Raw genomic sequence first — 20,250 nt, forward strand, 5'->3', positions numbered from 1 at the left:
GCCCTTCTTCAGGCAAGATGTAATCAAAGCTTACATATTGTAATCTTTTTAGTTAGCCAATAAAAGGTGTCATTTTGCTTGGCTTTTCTGTACATTCATAATGGCTAACACGGTACAACACCCTAGTACTCCTCTTGAGGGCAATCATCTCCTATTCTCCGTCTGCATGTCCGCAATATTTTTGGATACGCTTATACGGCGAGCTGCTACAGCGAAACAATGAAATCACAAGCGCACAAGCGCACAAACGCGTAGATCCTCACGCTACGGGAGAACAAGGAACACTGAGTGAGCTGACGGGCTGGCAGCGTCAGCTTTGGTGAATCCCTGAGTCGAGGCGGATTGGGAAACGCGTCACGCATAACCACAGCCTGGCTCGTGGCTCGTTACTTGAGCCAAAGCTCATATTTAGATCCGAATTTTTCGCCCATACTTTCCTCTTATCTTGAATTTCTCGTATACAGAGGTGATCATATCTAGAAGTTCCACTGTATAGGCAAACATATATAAACATAAGCAGCAGAAAAAAGGCTCAGAAAGAAACAAACAAAAAAAAAACTGCTAAAACTTCATCCAAGCTTAGACAGGCAACAAGTTCAAGCTCAAGGTATGGCCTCCCAGAGACTGACATGGAACAGAAAGGCAAAAACACAGATTTCCCGAAACCTGATGCTGTTGCATCGTCTCCAGCCAAGAGCAAAAGTTGGAGCGAATGTGCAAGCGAGTCGGGCCAGAAGAACTTGTCAATTCCAGAAGATTCATTGAAAGTGAAAATGGTGTTACCTTCCGCATTGTCAACTACTCCTCACAAGCCAGCAACATCGACCCCAACTGAGGTTGTCACTTCACCCGCAGAGTACAGAGAAGACTAAAACAATCTGTCTAAGCTGAATGTAATGATCACCGCTCTTGGGGGAGGAGGGGTTGAAAATAAAACGGCTCTAGAATAATATAAAGAAGGACATAATTGATATAAGGAAAGGAAAAAAGGACATACACAAGACAAATGAGAAGCTGCGTCAAGATATTAAAGACCAGGAAAAATGCATCTAAGATTGAGAATAAACTTAAAGCACTTGGCGCTCTGTTTGCAGATGTTAAGCAAATGTTCACAGCTCATATTGAAACAGCTGAACAACTGGCATCTACCGCTGACGGAAAAGCAACGGCTGCAAATTCCAAATGCAAAGTACAGACTAGCTGCACTGGAAGATGGATGCAAAAGAAATAATATTAGAATCAAAGGTCTCTCTGAGAATCATGAAAGTTCAAACCCAGTAAAATTCATAGCTGAACTCTTTTCTAAAATAATTGGAGAGGACTTCAAATCAGACAGAGATAGCGGCAGCTTACCACTTACTTAGATCGAATACCTCAAAACCTAGGACTGTCATCATGTGTTTTGAAATATTACAATTTAAACTACATGCAATGTAGCTGCTAAATGTGCCACATTTTACAACATTAAACAGTGCCTACAAAAAGCCCGGATCAGATACAGCCTCTTGTATCCTGCCAGACTGAAAGTGGACATTCAAGACAAGCTCTACATTTTTACTTCTATGGAGAAAGCAGAGAAAAAGCTAAGGAACTGATCCCGACACTTTTTTGAAATACGATCGTGAGTCACATCTGGTCCTGGCATGGCAAAGAACATCTTACCAGCTGTTTGATCTGTTTGCAATGATATTGGTACTACAATTATACATCTTATTTCCTTCTCCCCACTTTTTTTTATGTTTTAATTACAATTATATACATTTTTTTTTTTTTTTTAGGAGATTGTTTAACATCATTCCCTTTGTTTAAGATTATATTTTATGCTTATAGTATTTGGACTGTATTGTCAATAGATATCTCTTTTTTTAATCCTTACACACCGCTGCTGGGGAACTTTTGTTTTGGACGTGTTTTGTCTCTAGGTATGTCAGAGGACTGGGACTTTGAGAAGTGTGGTCTACCCTCATGTGGGGAGGCAAAATGGGGGGAGAGAAAGAGAGCAAGCTATTTCTAATCTATCCTTTTAATCCTTATAATTATAAGTGCCAACGTAACAATAGGTTTCATGGCCATAACTCCTGGAAAAATTGGAAATTAAGGTCAAAGCTGTGTTATCTTAAGTTAAGACTACAAAATGACAACAAAAGTTCAGAAGCAATGTCTCCATGACCAAACAGTTAACTTTGTGAACTGAATGTTAAAGGTCTCAATCACAAATTAAAGAGAAAGAAAGAAAGTATTCCCTCACCTAACAGGTCTAAATCCTAAAATAGTATTTTTACAGGAGGCTGCACAGGATCACTTTCGGCTGCACAGAAAATGGACTGGCCAAATATTCCATTCCACCTTTACAAAGAAAACTAGAGGTGTAGGAATTCTATACATGGAACAATCTCATCTGTAGTGTCAGATGTAGTATCTGATCCTGAAGGGAGATATGTAATCATCTTGGGTAATTTATTTAACTGTAAAGTGATTTTGATAAATATTTACCCACCCAATGTGGATGATGGGGCTTCATCCAAAACGTCTCTGCATCCATTCCCAATGTGAACACTCATAAAATTATAGTCGCTGGGGGCTTTAATTGTGTTAAATCCAGACCTACATACTGTAGGTCTCATGCCACAGGGGTGATGGCAACGAACACTGCAAAAACAATTACACAGTTTGTAAATGGTTACAACTTATCAGACCCCTGGAGATTTCTAAACCCAAGCTCAAAAGCATATTACTTCTACTCACCAGTGCATCACTGCTACTCGAGAACTGATTATTTCTTTATAGAATACAATTTTTTGCCAAAGATTAAATCTTGTAAGTACAATGCTATTGTTATCCCGGCCACACCCCTTTGATCATGGAGCTAAAATCACTATGCCTCACATACTCCTATCACAGATAGCATCTTAACTCACTTTTATTAGCAGAATAGAACTATACAGAATTTATATCAAAGCAAATCAATTTTTTTACTCTAGGATACTCTGAAGGCTTTCTTAAGAGGACAGATTATTTCATATCTCTCCCACAAAAATAAATTGGAAACCAAGAAGGTGTCAGAGATCATCAGTGAAATTACCATAATACATCAAGAACATGCCAGGTGTCCAACTGAGGCACTTCATAGGAAAAGACAGGCTCTGCATGCAGAATTCAACCTTTTGACAACTAAAAAAAGCAGAACAACTCATTTTTAAATCAAGACATCATTACTATGAACATGGAAAGAAAGCTAATAAGATCTTAGCTCAACAAATCCACAAGCAGGCAGTTCGCAGTGCAATCCCAGCAATTACCAACACAAACGAAGGCAAAATCATTGACCATAATAATATAATGCATACATTTAGAGACTACTATAAGTCCTTATATTCTACTCAGTTTAAAGAAGGCAAGACACAACCTAATGCGTTTTTGGATACATTACAGATACCAGAACTAGATATTCTCAGTGTGTAGGAATTGGATAAACCTCTGTCATTATCAGAATTACTAGATGCCATAAACTCAATCCAGAGTAGGAAAGCACGGGAAAATAGTCAGGATTAAATCACTTACAGATCTGTACATAGACAACATCTTTGCATCCTTCAAACAATTACACTTCAAATTTAACTTCCAGCAACATATTTCTTTCACTACCTCCAAATTAGAAACATTGCTTAACAAAACCTGCTCAATTTTCCTCACCTCCCACCTACCTCTATTCTGGAAAAAATATTGATCACTCTTGAGGACTCAGACAGCATTTCTGTAATATATAAAAACATTTTACAGTCCCTCCATTTCGAAGATCCAAGAGTACAGTGGGAAAAGGATCTCTCATTCAACATTTCAGAAGGAGGAATGGAAGGTAGCAATGCACAGAATTCCCTTGAGCTCCATATGTGCAAAGCATACAATTATTCAACTTAAAATTATCTATTGAGCGCATCTGTTTTGATATGTGAAAAATGTTTTCAGGAAGGACAAGATCCGAACCTGCAAATGTTGCAATCAAGTTCCAGCCTCATTAGGCCACATGTCTTGGGCGTGCACCAAATTAAAACCATTTTGAACCAAAATCTTTCAATGCCTTTCAGACAGCCTTGGAGTCCCAATCACTCCTAATACACTAACAGCTGTGTTTGGTGTACTTCCAGATGGGCTTAAAGTGGAGAAGGACAAACAAAATGTAATTGCCTTTACTTCACTATTGGCATGTAGACTTATCTTTCTCAACTGGAAGAATCCTAACCCACCTCTTTTAAGTGAGTGGGTAACTGATGTTATATACTATTTGAAATTGGAGAAAATCTAATTCTCACTTAGAGAATCTGTCCAAAACCTTTTAAAAACCTGGCAGAATCTAATCAATAACATTTTAGAATAAGCATTTAAATTGAGGAAGTCGATTCTCTTCCCTTTTTTATTCTATTTATTTATTTGCTTATTTTTCCTACTATTAAAGTGTTTGCCTAGCTCTCTTTCTCATAGGTGGGTGTTGATTTGTTTCAAACCTAGTTTTGTAAAACTTGAAATGCTTGTATGGAATTTTATTGGATTTTAATAAATTCAATAAATTGTTAAAAAAAAAAAAATTCAAGAAAATTGATGTGTCTGTTTATTTCTTTTTCCATGGTGAATTGGATTGTGGGGAATACAGAGTTGATGTGGTTGATGAATTCATTCAGCTGGTCTTTAATACAATAAATGTGTCGTCAATGTACCATATCCAGAGTTTAAGTCTGAACTGAGTTAGAGACGTGCTTTCAAATCATTGCATAACCATTTCAGCTAAACATCCTGATAATGGGATCCTATTGACATGCCTTCTTTCTGTCTATAGTATTTTCCATTAAAATACAAGTGGGTATTTTGAGAAAGTGATATTAGATGCATTAAGCCCTTAGTAGTAGTTTCATTTGTGCTGTTATGGTGGGGTTGTTATTTAGTTTTGTCAGTATGTGTGTTTGTAGGAAATATAAAATTTTTTTTTTGGGGTCACTATTATATACAAATATAATGGAATTCATGATGTCATCTTTAAAGAGTAACAGCACTTGATAATTTGGTAATCTGTTTTAAATTACTGTTAATAGCATTTGTTTTATTATTCATCTATATATGTACATTATCAGTTATACTCTCAAAGAGCCAACAGTGTGTTAAATAAATAATAAACACAGTTTAGGTAAGAGACATAAAACAGTTTGCTGTATTTTTAATCTACAATGAATATTACATCTCTTTAGGAGAGATTAAATATCTACAGTATCTTTCTTTCTAGAAAGAAGAACCATACAGTGTTGTGTAAAACATTTTCTTTTGGTCAATCAAACTTTTTTTTTATTCTTCGTGCATGCTTTTTTCTAGCTCTGTTGTCACCAGTTTGCAAAAGAAAGAAAACTTTATTTAAACTTTTATCAACGCTTTATTTTCTGTTTCCACTAGACACTAACTAACTAACTTAGATGACTTATTTATAATTCTTTTCATTTTTGATACTAGGATTCTGTCTTCTGTAATCAGAAGAGCAATTTCTGCTTTTGTAATGCTATTCGTAGATGACTAGCTTTGCACAGATTGCCCAATTCAAAACAAAAATAAACTAACAGGAAAAAGCCAAGTATGCAGAGGCTGTTATTTTCAGGAAGAGAAGGCAGATTAAAACTAGTAATAGTAGGTATGCTCAGTCGGGCAAACTGAACACAGTTCTAATCAGTTTTGTTGGGAACATAATTATGCCTTTCAATATGTTAATTGAAAATGGAAGAATTAAATTTATTCTAAATCTAGTCAACTTGAATATCTGGCAGTTACTTAATTGTTAATTCCAAAAAACACCAATTCTAATAACAATTATTATGTTCCATACATTGCTTTCTACCATAAAGGCACATGCCCTAGGTGTACAATCAATTCTTCTCTAGTACAATGAAATGGAATAACTTCAACAAAGACAACAGGAAAAATATTCATGGTGCTTTATTTACATTTGTGCAAGACAGCAGTTGTATTTCTTAAGGGAAGGCTTATGAGTTGGATTTAATTGTGATAAGCAGATCATTTAACGTACAACAAATACACTGGAGACTATTAACAATGTTCATTTTGTTGTAATTGTGTTTGAGGTAGAAGTCTTCCTCACTTGTGGACATCCCAGTGTTGCAGTTTGGATACGCTTTTGTGCAGAGGTAAAACTTATTATTTGTTTTTACTTTTGTCTTTTATTTCAATTTTTACTAAGCAATACCTTATTTTTAAACTGTTTTAATTTCAGACAGTTTTGTATTAGGGACTTCGTGCTGGCTGATGTTTAATTTCATATGTTTTATTATGGATACAGAAGCACATCTGACATAATAAATAGACAAAAGTCAATAGATAGGATCTTGGATAATACATTTAGGAACATAGACACAGCTAAAGCAAACCAGATTCACGATGCTTAGATATACAGTATATAATGTTGATGTAACTTGCAGAAACTGTACCATAGAGTTGTTTTCTTCTCTGCATTCATTTAGTAGTGCTTGCTTTTAGAAGTGATGATGGTGTTTTTAATGCAGTTGTTTAAGCTGTATTCACCAAGACACACAGAATGTGGACTGTTTAAATTGGAATATCTGTTTTTGCTGTTTATTAAGCATAACTTTCTCAAAAACATTTTATCCCAGGACAGTTTGCATTTAATACTGCCTTATTGCAGATCAAGAAATATTCTTTCACACACGGCTGGTGCTCTACCAATAATGTAAATTTTATTTAGCACTATGTAGTGAAAAACAATTGATTGCAAAGCAGTTCATGTATAAGAAAATGTGTTTGTATTTCTGGAGTTTATGGTAGTGACAGCAAATTAGTGAAGTAATATACCTCTTCAGACTAAACAACCACATTACCTCACATGGTTTCTATGTGTTCTGAAACATCGTAAATTTGGCAAATATTGATTAATCTATCTCAGGCTCATAATGGTCTTTCTACATTGCTATGTAGCATTGCTATTTTTGTAAAAAGCCACCTTCATCTGCACATTTCATTGCAAATAGCAAGCTTTATTTATGTTGTGCCTATTTATAATGAACACTGGTTACTGGTTACTTTAAAGGTCCATTAGTGTTGTTTTTATGTTTTTTTCTTTCACTTTATTATAAAGGGGCAGCACAGTGATAGCTTTGCTGCCTACACTACCTGGGACCTCCCTGCATGGAGTATGCATGTCATCTCCGTTTCTGTGTGGGTTACTTCCAGGTCCTCCAGTCCAAAGACATGCAGGTTAGGTGGATTGGTGTTCCCTAAATTGGCCCTAATGTGTGTGGTAGTGGTGTGGGGTGGATATGTGTGTTTACCCTCTGATGGGCTGGTGCCCTGTCCAGAGTTTGTTTTTTCCTTTGAGCCTTATGCTAGCTGGGATAGGCTTCAGAAGAACATCATGATCGTATTCATGGCTAAACTTGTTAGAAAATAACTGACTGACTGACTTTATTATACGCTTGGAAAACAATCTTTCTTGCCACCTGTTAGCATTTCCTGCTTTTTTGCTAGGTTGTAGAACATACCATAGGGAGACTTTCTTAAGCAATAATATCATCAATTGTGTAAAAGGCTGTGGCCTTTGTATATGGATGTAACACCTAAACATTTACTCTGAACACCGAAAGTAACAAAAATGATAAAGGGGAAGTGAAGTTAATATGATTGAATGAGAAATTTTACTGTATGCCATCCATTCAAGTGCCTTGGGGTAAATGGTACAGACTAAAATGGCACCCTTGTGGTTTATGGTCCAAAACTTAAATGACAAAATCTAAAGTGCTTATTATCCAGGGATTTTGTGCTATTTGTTGTGAAATTATTTTAATACTATTAATAGCTGCCATCCCTTACACTATCATTGCACATATAGTGCAGATATGTGTCAATGCCCACTGTAAATTGTGTCTCCAGTTGTTTAACACTGATGCACTGTGACTCTTACTATGTCATTTATAGATGCTAGCAGACAACACAGCAGCTTTTTTGTTTTTACTTATGTTCCATGTTAAGTCCTGTTGAAAGTCAACAAATCTGCCTCATTACGGCAAAATATTCAAAATGCTAGAACTTTACATTTATAAACAGGTAGGTGTTAGATATATGCAAGTACCTCATTTTTGGTAATCACACTTAAGTTTAAATTCACACATTCAGGTACATATAATACATTAAGATTAAACAGTAATAGCATGAGCAAATTTCAAAATAATGTTAACCTATCTTCTGATTTGTCCACTTTTTTTGGACCTAATTCGTCTGTAAGGAGCCAGAGAAGGTGGAATGTTGCTTAAATTAAAAAGAAAAATGTTTATATGCAGTCATGTGCCTTGGGTCTTTCACATTTGTTAATTTGTAAGGTGTCTGACTGCACTTCTTCATCTGTTAAAATCCATCTCACAGAATGTACAACACCCATTGAACAACCACTTACAACAAACTGAAGATGTTGTGACGCTGTATATTTTCCATTCCTTTACAGTATTTTCCCTTTTTTTTATTTTTATTTTTTTTAACCCTCTTATGGTTAATGACAAATATGTTAGTGTTTGTAAATTGTTGTCCAGACATATACAGTTTTATATTTCGAAACTCTACTATGTGTGATAATCAGAATGTTTACAGTTGATGAAAAAGGTATGTTTCCACTTTCATCTGGTTGAAATAACATTAACAATGCATCACTTTTAAAATCTGCTCATTTAATTCTGAGTTACAAGGAAAGAAAAAGTATTCTGTCATTGATATTCTTAAGACAGGAGAAGTCATTTTATCATGTAAATAGATTAGTCATCACATTGTATGTATGATTTTTGTATTTAATGGATCTCTTTGTAATAATGGTAGTTAATTATTTTGGCATGTTGCCTATTTAAATCATATGTTTCATGGTTTTGTCGGTTTGTGCACACTGTTTTGTCATATCTGCACTATTTGTACACTGTGAGCCATGAGCTCTGTCATTTCATTTCTCTGTATGCTTCTATATGGTTAACATGGCAGTAAAATTTACTTTAGCTTTGAGTTTTGACATTGAGTCGCCTGGAAGGAATAGTATACAGTGCATATACACACATTTCGACTGGAGCAGTATACATTGCAAGCTAAATCAAAGATTATTGGTGATAACATTCTTTGTTTTTTACTAAGTTGCAATAATGGATTGTAAAAATACTGAAATCTTCTAAATATCACTTGAAATATCCTCTTCTTAATATCCTAAATTGATCTAGACACATTTTAAAAACAAAGAAATGAAAAAGTGGGTGCAAGGGTCTTTCCTGACACCAGCAGGCATATTGGAGTTATTGGGTGTGTGGATGACTCCAGAAATCCAGTCTGAATGTGAGGTGACCATGTGGCTTTTTTGAACTGAGATCCTGTTAATGTTTGGAATACTATTTGGCAGAAAGCTTCATATATATTTCTTTTTCCCCCACAGTATTTCTGCCACAGCTTTACAAGATAATTTTTCTTCTGTCATCAGCCTTCTAAAAGAATCAATGCAGTTAAATCTTGTACCTCCTGGGTATTTTCTGCTTTTTGGGTAAGTCATCAGCAGTAATATCATCATTTATCACTACTTGGACTGTCTTGAGCAAAGTATATGGTTTTTGGAAATGATCTTAAGACATCAGTATGTCTGGACATGTAGTCTGAACAATAGTCTTAAAATACAGTAAAATTATTGAATATAAATATTTGTCAACATCTGTAAGAATTTAGTTGAGAACCCATTATTTAGTTAGTATAGTGCCTGAGAAGTTTTACAGTCACCTCTCAGAGACACCTTCAAAATGATCCTGTTTGTGTAATGAGAACATTTTTACTTTTTACACAGAGGGCTGAGGTTTAGTGACTGATGAACTTCTCTACATAAACAAAGAAGAACATTTCTGAGCTGTTTCACATATGCTTATAATCTTTTAAATAACATCTTAAGCAGCGTCCCAAATCACAGTTGTGTTATTTAGTGTCTCTAAGGAGGTCTTTTTCATATTGTATACTGTAGCCCAGTGAAATATCTTTCTACAATATCGAAGAATAACACCCAAAAACAGTCTAGAATAGAAATTGTTGAGCTGTTGAATAGAATATAGAAATATTCATTATGTGTTTGCAGCATGATGGGATTTAATCTACTGGGCATCAACTTTATACTTTCCCAGGCATCAACTGTATACTGTCCCAGAGCTGTTCCAAGAGACACTTATGCATAACCATATTTCCATGGAATTCCGAACTCAAGAGATGCTCAGGATTAACACCAAGTAAATTAAAAAAACTACAAATTAAAAAAAAAACCCTTTTAACCATGCAGTTAGTTAAAAGTGAGACAGTCTTGTGTACATTTGATTGTGGTAAGCAATTTTGCAGCCATTCAAGGGTTGCTGGTGGTTTTCCATAACTGAAATGTATTATAAATTAGTTCTTGATTTATTTTACACTTTTCACTTATATAGCTGTTTTAGAGCTTACCTTAAATACAGAAGATTACAGTTTAGTACAAGATAACAAAATCCAGTGCAAAGATACCTGAAATTGTAATAAAGCATACAGATATAATTATTATTGATTAAAGATGATGGTAGATAGGAGAAGAGTGATGATAGGTGATGGCAAACAGCTTAATACAATTTGTTTGAGAATAAACACAGAAATAAATTAACTAAAATGAAAGAAAGGTAAGGTGAACGTTCATGCATAGTATGGAAGATTCAGAGATATGGACAAATACTGTCAATGTTCCATAGGTGATAGAAAATAATAACTGCCTATAAAACTTTAAATAGTGTTATTTCTATTTTGTTACAAGTAGACAGGCCATTTTGATTTTAGTCACTGATATTAGTACACAGACTTAATCATTGAAAATGTCATCTTGTGCTCATTGTATGAAGTGCAGCACACCATACACTGAACAAACTCGTCACCTCCTGAGTGTTGCAGTCATGTTCTGTTTCTTTTTTTGGTCACCACAGCACTGCCAGACAGTTTACACATACTTTCTTAGCATTTTTCTAGCCTTCTTCAATAAAAAAATCATACAAAAGCAAATGTCTTTGGCTCACATCACCACTAAACCAACTGGCTAATTCCACGTTAAGAAGAAAAACTGGTGGCTATTCTGTTTTGAATGTACCTAAATGAGACATTTAAATCTCAGAGTGCTGTTGTCAATAACTCCCAGAGGATGATGACCTGATTAAATAACCTGCAGGTTTTGCTCCCTGGGTGTCCTACAATATTGGATTATTTTGCTCTACAAATTGGCCGCCTTCTCCCTCATAGATAGAAAGAACTTTATTTGTCCCCAGGGGGACATTTTGACTTTTTACAGAAGGTCTTTGAATAAATAAATAAAATACATAAATAGGTAGATAAATAAGTAAAATAATAAATATATACAACACGTTGGTCTGAACACACACTGGAGTTATTATAAAGCAAGAAAAAAATCAAAAGAAAGCAAAGTTAAGACTTGGTTGTCACAGTAACAGTGAGGCATTATGGAGACATATTGCTGTTGGTATAAAGGAGCCCCAGTAGTGTTTCTTGAAACATTTCTGCTGAATAATTCATTGGTTGAATGTACTTAGTGTTAGTGTGTCACAGTGAAGGTATTGACCATTATTCATAATGGCACTCAGTTTTGTTTTAGTTCTCTCCTTCACTAGTACCTCCAGAGGGTCCAGAGTACATCCTATAACTGAGCTTGCCCTTTTAATTACTTTACTAATGCACCGTATAAGTGCAGAATCATCCGAGAATTTCTCCAAATAACATGACCTGGCATTATATTTATAGCCTAAGGTGTACAGAGTGATGAGAAAAGGAGACAGGACTGTTCCTTGTGGTGCTCCAGTATTGCTCATATCCATATCAGAAACCCAGTCCTTGAGTCTCATATATTGCAGTCTGCCCAACCGTCCATTATCCAGGACACTATAGGCTCATCCACCAGCATATCTCTTGAGTTTACTCCTTAACAGGCATGGCGGGATGGTATTGAAGGCATGGCAGAAATCAAAAAACTTAATCCTCATAGTGCTGCCAGCTTTGTCCAGGTGAGAATAAACCTTTTGGAGCACACTACAATTGCATTCCCTGCTGCAGTCTTTGTCTGTTAGACATACTGCAGTGGGTCCAGGATGGTTTTGCAGAAGAAGACTCATAATCCAGGACTAGTCTCTCAAAGGTCTTCATGATAAGAGCAGTAAGTGCTACTGGTCCTAAGTCATTGAGTAGAGAGGCACCTGTCTTCTTTGGAAGTGGAATAATGCTGGATGTTTTCCACAGCATTGGCACTTTCTGAAGCCTTAGGGACTGATTGAACAGGTGACAGATGATACCACAAAGTTGGCCAGCACAGGCCTTAAGAACTTGAAGACTAACTTCATCTAGTTCCATATCTTTTCTTTGATGTAACTTACTTGGTTGTTGCCTTACTTGGTCTTCAGTTATGGAAAGTCCACACTGATGGTCAGAGGTGGACTTGTCACTCGCCATTTCAGTTAACATTGTAGGAGTGGTTGATGTAATAGGGATGGTGTGGGAAGACTGGTCATTGGAAGAAGGCAGATGTGGGAGGAAAACTCTGTTAAAAAATTGGTTTAGGGCATTAGCTTTGTCCACATCTACTTCTACCACCTGAGTCCTGGATTGAGTTCAGTAATTATGCCCTGTATATTCCAGACAGCCTCCATGTTGTTCTGCATGAAGGAGTTTGTTTTCTGCTTTAGCTCTGGAAATTAATATAGTCTGTGATTCAGTGACAGAGTTCCTCAGTGTTGTCCTTGTTTGACTTACACATCATTTCCCAATCTGTCAATTGGAACCAGTCGTTCAGAGCCATTTCAGCGTCCATGCTCCACTTCCTCACTGTTCTGGTCATAAATGTTTGTCATCTAATAACAGGCTTGTAGCTGGAAATAAGATGAATCAGGTTGTGGTCAGACTTGCCTAATGAATCCAGTAGATTACACTTCAAGGCATATTTAACATTTGAATACAGCAGGTCCAGTTTGTTATTTCCTCAAGTGGAACAGTCACATACTGATAGAAATTTGTCACATGGTTGAAACCACCACATAATATAACTGCCAGGTCGGAGTGAGTCACTATTAAAGTTATGGTGAAAAATGTATCATGTTGCTAGGTCCCCATTTGTTGAGGGAAAAATAAAACAGTAAAGATGGTGTAATTTATCTCCCTGTGTAAATAACATGGATGAATTCTTCCAGCCAGAATATCAATATCTGAATTACAAACTGTAGTTTTAACTGTAATATACTCCATTTTACATCATTCCTCATTCATGTACATGACCCGTCCCCCTCCTGTCTTTTTCCACACCACACTAGGTCTCTGTCTACTCAAATGAGATGAAATTTATCCAGTGTTAAAACAGTGTCAGGTACAGTATATCAGGTTTAAGCCAGCTATCCATTAAGAACAAAATGCCTCTCTACTTGTATTCTTTATGGTACACTATAAGTTCAGACAGTTCATCCATCTTACAGCAATCAAACATTTCACATTAAAATAGATGGTAGACCAGTTCTAAATCCTTTTTGTCTTACTCTTACACTCACTCAAGCATGGCGACCTCTCCACCTTTGAACAAACAGCTCCTGCAGTGAAGTGTAACTGAGCTGCTTAGGCACTCATTATTGCAGTGTAAGTAGCTGATTACGGGAGTATTTAATACACCCCACTTTCATTTTCTCAGTGTCTCTTACTATTTCAGGTAGTGCAGACATAAGATAGCCTTTCGGTCCTCTTTGCAAGACCATCCAAGTTGGCAGTCTGTTTGAAGTGCAGTCTTGACAAGCCAGCACCTGTGTTTGTGTGCATTGCAGTTCGTCAGTAATTTTAAAATCAATTTGTTTGATTTTTAGTGGCTGCTACTACTACTACAAAGCTTGAAGCCAGATCAATTCTAATAAGACTAGTAACTAGTAAATAAGTTCAGAAAAAAAATAACGAAAAGAAAAACAGTGAGAAATGTGGAGCTTCTGTATAAAGACTGCTGCTTGCACGGCACCCAGAAATACATTTTTATCTTATATGTAAATATCTAGACTGGAAGCATTTTCATCAATGTAATAACTGTCATTTGTTTATTTTCTTATTTAATTTTAACAAATCTGTATATTTTTTTATTTGGTACTCTTTCCTAACAGAATTCTGAATGATGTTGTAACAAGGCTTTCCAATCTTGACAGTAAAAAAGATCAAAAGGACTTACAGGTACTTAGTAAATATGCTGCAATTCTGTAAGCTGCAGGAAAATGTTTTAACATAAATTTTTTTTATGTTACTTACTCAATATTATTTGTAGTGAAGACTGAGAATAACCTTTGATCTTGTATTTTCATGAAGAACAGAGATCAGAAAATTCAGATACATTGGGCTTCAATGAACACAACTGCAAACAATATCGACATCCATGAAAAAATGTCAAATTACCAGTGCCACATAATCCAAGTGTTTGACATTTAGTTATATCCTCATGTAGTGTCATTTAAAATTATTACTTATATCAAAAATAAATCAGACTCTTTAAGCATTGATCAGTCTGAAGCAAGGATTTATTGCTAGACACACAAATGCCCTATACCCTGCAAGGGCCCTGCTGCAGCCACTAAGATGTTGTGTTCTTGTTGCATTGAGCAGATTGCTTTTAAAAGTTAATACATACTGTACGTCATCATTTATCTGTTATCAAGAGTCATTTCTCTGAAAGAACAAAATGATCTTAAAAAGTACTGGTATGGCTAATTTTCAAAGAAGATTTTATAGGCAGCTTTTGTTAGTACATACCACACAGAAAGAGACTTATGAGTCTTAACGTTGCTGCAGCATTATTTGTCATAATTTAATATAAAAGCCAAGACAATAGACTAAAATATGCAAACATGGGCTAAAAGATTTTAAGATTTTAACACCCCAGAATTTCACCAAACCCTACACTCAAAACTTGCAAACACATGTGTTTTGCCTTAAGTATTGCTTAATAAACCACTACCGGAATATGCTCTCACGTATCAGAGAGGAATATGTTCAAATGGGATCTAGCTTTTAAATTGAAGACCCACCTCTCCTATCATTCATTATCCAGTCACACCTACAGAACTTCTGTTTTTTCCCCATCTTCAGTCTGTGATCTGTTGAGTTGACCACCTACTTGTTTCCCTTAGCTTTTAAGCTCTAGCATACACCTTTCTTAGACAAGCTCTGTAATGATAATATCAGATGAAGCAAACAAAGTAGCCAATGGCTTACATATTACAATGGCAGAAATGATGGCAGAACTGTATCTTCAATTCAAACACTCAATCTGGTTTCAATTTATTTCACTTTCTGGTTTGAAAGCACTTTCTGAAAGTGGTACATTTTAACAGAGGTCATTATAATGATATGGCAAAAGTATGTGAAATTGCCTCTATACAGTAGATGTGATCAAAAATTTATTTTGAAGCTTGAGATTTCCTATTTATAAATATTTGCCAAGAAAATTGGCAGAGCTAGAATAATTTTACAAAGAAGAATACAAATTTGCAAATCTAGTGTGCTGTCATTGTATAGACAGTAATAAACAGAGTGTGATATTTATCACGGTTGTGTATTATAATTTCTTTTAATTTCATTTTACCTTTTTAAAGTATTTAAATTGGTGTGTAGATTAAGAATAAAAATTGTGAAAATGAGTAAAATGTGTAAAAACTTAAAAGCATACACTTCCTTTTTTCATAAAACTCAGCTTCTTAAACATTGCTTTTTGCTTCATTTAAAATAACTATGAAGCTCATAGATCAATGTACTTTTTTTTCAGGATGTGACCCAAAAAGTTCTGGAGCTATTAGGCAATGTCGTAGGGTCTTCCTTAGAGCAAACAAGTTGGCTTAGCCGAAACCTGGAAGTTAAGGCTCAACCTCAAGTTACTATGGATGAAGAACATGACCCTGATGCAGATTTGTATGGTATTATTCTTTATCCCTTTCCAAATCATCTAGTGTAAAATTACAGTACACTGATCAGAAAGGAAAATGCAGATCTGGCCCATGGAACTTTTTAAAGCAACCCACTTCGTTACTATCAAAATATGATGTGCATGGCCAGCTATTATCATTAGTTTTCTCAAAAAACTCTCTTTAATGTGCATTTCACATACATAATGCATCCATATATAATTTAGCCAACTCACATTTATATCTGTCATTAAAATGCATATCCAATGTCCACTTGCAGTTACCTGCTCAGCAGAGCGTGCCATAGTTACTAACTGGTGCTGGGGTGAAATCGGGCTACTGTTGGCAGAAGGAGAAGAGGAGAGAGAAGGCATGTCCAGAGGCAGGAGTAGAGGAGGAAGGGTACGAATTTTGAATGTTGGCAGCATGACTAATAAAGGGAGAGTGTTATCCAATAAGATGGAGGTTAAGAAGGATGATATATTGTTCATGCAAGAGACTAGATGGAAGGTGAATAAGGCCAGGTGGATCAGAGAAGGGTTCAAATTATTCTGCAATGGTGTGGATGGGAGGAGGAATGGGGTATGGGTTATCCTGAAAAAACAGTATATCAAGATTGTTTTGGAGGTGAAAAGTATGGCGGACAGAGTGATGATTATGAAGCTGCAAACTGAAGGTGTGATGATGAATGTTTTAGTGCATATGCCCATCAAGTTGGTTGTGCAATGGATGAGAATGAAGATATCTGGAGTGAGCTGGGTGAAGTGGTGGAGCGTGTACCCAAAGCAAGAGAGAGTTCTGATTGGAGCGGATTTAAGTGGACATTTTGGTTAAGGGAACCGAGGGGATGAGGAGGTGATGGGTAGGTATGGTGTCAAGGAGAGAAATGCAAGTCAGATGAGAGTGGATTTTGCAAAAAGGATGGACATGGATGTGGTAAGTACAGTGCATCCAGAAAATATTCACAACGCATCACTTTTTCCACATTTTTTTATGTTACAGCCTTATTCCAAAATGGATTAAATTCATTTTTTTCCTCAGAATTCTACACACAACACCCCATAATGACAATGTGAAAAAAGTTTACTTGAGGTTTTTGCAAATTTATTAGAAATAAAAAAAAAAACTGAGAAATCACATGTACATTAGTATTCACAGCCTTTGCTCAATACTTTGTCGATGCACCTTTGGCAGCAATTACTGCCTCAAGTCTTTTTGAATATGATGCCACAAGCTTGGCACACCTATCCTTGGCCAGTTTCGTCCATTCCTCTTTGTAGCACTTCTCAAGCTCCATCAGGTTGGATGGGAAGCGTCGGTGCACAGCCATTTTAAGATCTCTCCAGAGATGTTCAATCAGATTCAAGTCTGGGCTCTGGCTGGGCTACTCAAGGACATTCACAGAGTTGTCCTGAAGCCATTCCTTTGATATCTTGCTAAGCTGTGTGCTTAGGGTCGTTGTCCTGCTGAAAGATGAACCGTCGCCCCAGTCTGAGGTCAAGAGCGCTCTGGGGCAGGTTTTCATCCAGGATGTCTCTGTACATTGCTGCAGTCATCTTTCCCTTTATCCTGACTAGTCTCCCAGTTCCTGCCGCTGAAAAACATCCCCACAGCATGATGCTGCCACCACCACGCTTCACTGTAGGGATGGTATTGGCCTGGTGATGAGCGGTGCCTGGTTTCCTCCAAATATGATGCCTGGCATTCACACCAAAGAGTTCAATCTTTGTCTCATCAGACCAGAGAATTTTGTTTCTCATGCTCTGAGAGTCCTTCAGGTGCCTTTTGGCAAACTCCAGGCAGGCTGCCATGTGCCTTTTACTAAGGAGTGGCTTCCGTCTGGCCACTCTACCATACAGGCCTGATTGGTGGAATCGCTACAGAGATGGTTGTCCTTCTGGAAGGTTCTCCTCTCTCCACAGAGGACCTCTGGAGCTCTGACAGAGTGACCATCGGGTTCTTGGTCACCTCCCTGACTAAGGCCCTTCTCCCTTGATCACTCAGTTTAGATGGCCAGCCAGCTCTAGGAAGAGTCCTGGTGGTTTCAAACTTCTTTCACTTATGGATGATGGAGGCCACTGTGCTCATTGGGATCTTCAAAGCAGCATACATTTTTCTGTAACCTTCCTCAGATTTGTGCCTAGAGACAGTCCTGTCTCGGAGGTCTACAGACAATTCCTTTGACTTCATGCTTGGTTTGTGCTCTGACATGAACTGTCAACTGTGGGACCTTATATAGACAGGTGTGTGCCTTTCCAAATCATGTCCAATCAACTGAATTTACCACAGGTGGACTCCAATTAAGCTGCAGAAACATCTCAAGGATGATCGGGGAAACAGGATGCACCTGAGCTCAATTTTGAGCTTCATGGCAAAGGCTGTGAATACTTATGTACACATGCTTTCTCAATTTTTTTATTTTTAATAAATTTGCAAAAATCTCAAGTAAACTTTTTTCATGTTGTCATTATGGGGTGTTATATTCTGTGCAGGAGATTCAGTCTGAAGGAGATTGTAGACGGCAAAGCAGTGGCTGGGGAAAGTGTTATTAGGAAGAATAGGATGGTGGTCTGTAGGATGGTGTTGGAGATCAAGAAGAGGTGGAGAGTAAGGGCATAGCCACGGATCAAATGATGGAAGTTGGAATTTACGGAGGAGGTAAGACAGGCACTAAGTGGCACTGAAGAGTTACTAGATAGCTGGGAAACTACTGCAGGAGAGGTAAGGGATATAGCTAGAAGGGTGGTTGGTGTGACATCTGGATAGTGGAAGGAGGACAAGGAAACCTGGTGGTGGAATGTACAGTAGTGTATACACAGGAAGAATTTGGCAAAGGAGAAGTGGGATAGTCAGAGAGATGAAGAAAGTAGACAGGAGCACAATGAGATAAGGCATAAGGTGTAGAGGGAAGTGGCAGAGTCTAAAGATAAGGCATATGATGAGTTGCATGAGAGGTTGGACACTAAGGAGGGAGAAAAGCATCTGTACTGATTGGCTAGGCAGAGGGACCAAGCTGAGAAAGATAAATAACAGGTTAGTGTGGTAAAGAATAAAGATGGAAACATGCACACAAATGAGGAGAGTGTGTTGAATAGATGGGAAGAGTACTTTGAGAGGCTGTTGAACGAAGAGAATGAAAGAGAGAGAGAAGGTTGAGTGATATGGAGATAGTGAATCAGGCAGTACAACGGTTTAGCAAGGAGGAAGTAAGGACAGCTACGAAGAGCATGAGGAATGGAAAGGCCCTTGGTCCTTATGACACAACTGTGGAAACATGGAGGTATTCAGGAGAGATGGCAGTGAAGTTTTTAACCAGATTGTTTAATGCAATCTTGGAAAGTGAGAGGAATTCTGAGGAGTGGAGAAGTGTACTAATACCGATTTTTAAGAATAAAGGAGATATGCAGAGCTGTAGTAACTACAGAGGGATAAAATTGTTGAACCATAGCATGAAGTTATGGCAAAGAGTAGTGGAAGCTACGTTAAGTTAATGATTAGCGAGCAGCAGTATGGTTTCGTGCCAGGAAAGTGCACAACAGATACGATGTTTGCTCTATGGGTGTTGATGGAGAAGTATGGAGAAGGCCAGAAGAAGTTGCATTGTGTCTTTGTGGACTTGGTGAAAGTATATGACAGGGTGCCTAGAGGGGAATTGTGGTATTGTATTTGGAAGTTGGGAGTGGCAGAGAAGTATGTAAGAGTGGTACATTGCATGTACAAGGGAAGTGTGACCGTGGTGAGGTCTGCGGTAGGAGTGACGGATTCATTCAAGGTGGAGGTGGGATTACAGGGATCGGCTCTGAGCCCTTTCTTATTTGCGGTGGTGACGGATAGGTTGACAGACGAGATTAGACAGGAGTCCCTGTGGACTATGATGTTTGCTGATGACATTGTGATCTGTAGCGATAGTAGGGAGCAGGTTGAGGAGACCCTGGAGAGGTGGAGATATGCTCTAGAGAGGAGAGGAATGAAGTTCAGTAGGAACAGGACAGAATACATGTGTGTAAATGAGAGAGGTCAGTGAAATGATGAGGATGCAGGGAGTAGAGCTGGCGAAGGTGGATGAGCTTAAATACTTGGGATCAACAGTACAGAATAAAGGGGAATGTGGAAGAAAGGTGAAGAAGAGAGTGTAGGCAGAATGGAGTGGATGGATAAGAATGTCAGGATTGATTTGTGCCAGTAAAAGTGAAAGGGAAGCTGTACAAGATGCTAGTGAGACCAGCTATGTTATATGGGTTGGAGATGGTGGCAC

At 37.3% G+C, this 20,250-nt stretch overlaps 1 protein-coding gene across 2 annotated transcripts in view; it reads left to right on the top strand.

The window, feature by feature from the left end:
* dop1b (DOP1 leucine zipper like protein B) overlaps positions 1–20,250 on the top strand; it is a 212,261-nt gene that overhangs the window by 136,950 nt on the left and 55,061 nt on the right. For both annotated transcript variants that reach the window (XM_039743847.1, XM_039743848.1), the window contains exons 25-28: positions 6,121–6,179; positions 9,464–9,568; positions 14,208–14,274; positions 15,860–16,007. In XM_039743847.1, coding sequence (XP_039599781.1) covers positions 6,121–6,179; positions 9,464–9,568; positions 14,208–14,274; positions 15,860–16,007 — 379 coding nt within the window. The remainder of the gene's footprint in view (positions 1–6,120; positions 6,180–9,463; positions 9,569–14,207; positions 14,275–15,859; positions 16,008–20,250) is intronic.

This window comes from Polypterus senegalus, chromosome 2, assembly GCF_016835505.1.
Source record: "Polypterus senegalus isolate Bchr_013 chromosome 2, ASM1683550v1, whole genome shotgun sequence".
Taxonomy (NCBI): Eukaryota; Metazoa; Chordata; class Cladistia; order Polypteriformes; family Polypteridae; genus Polypterus; species Polypterus senegalus.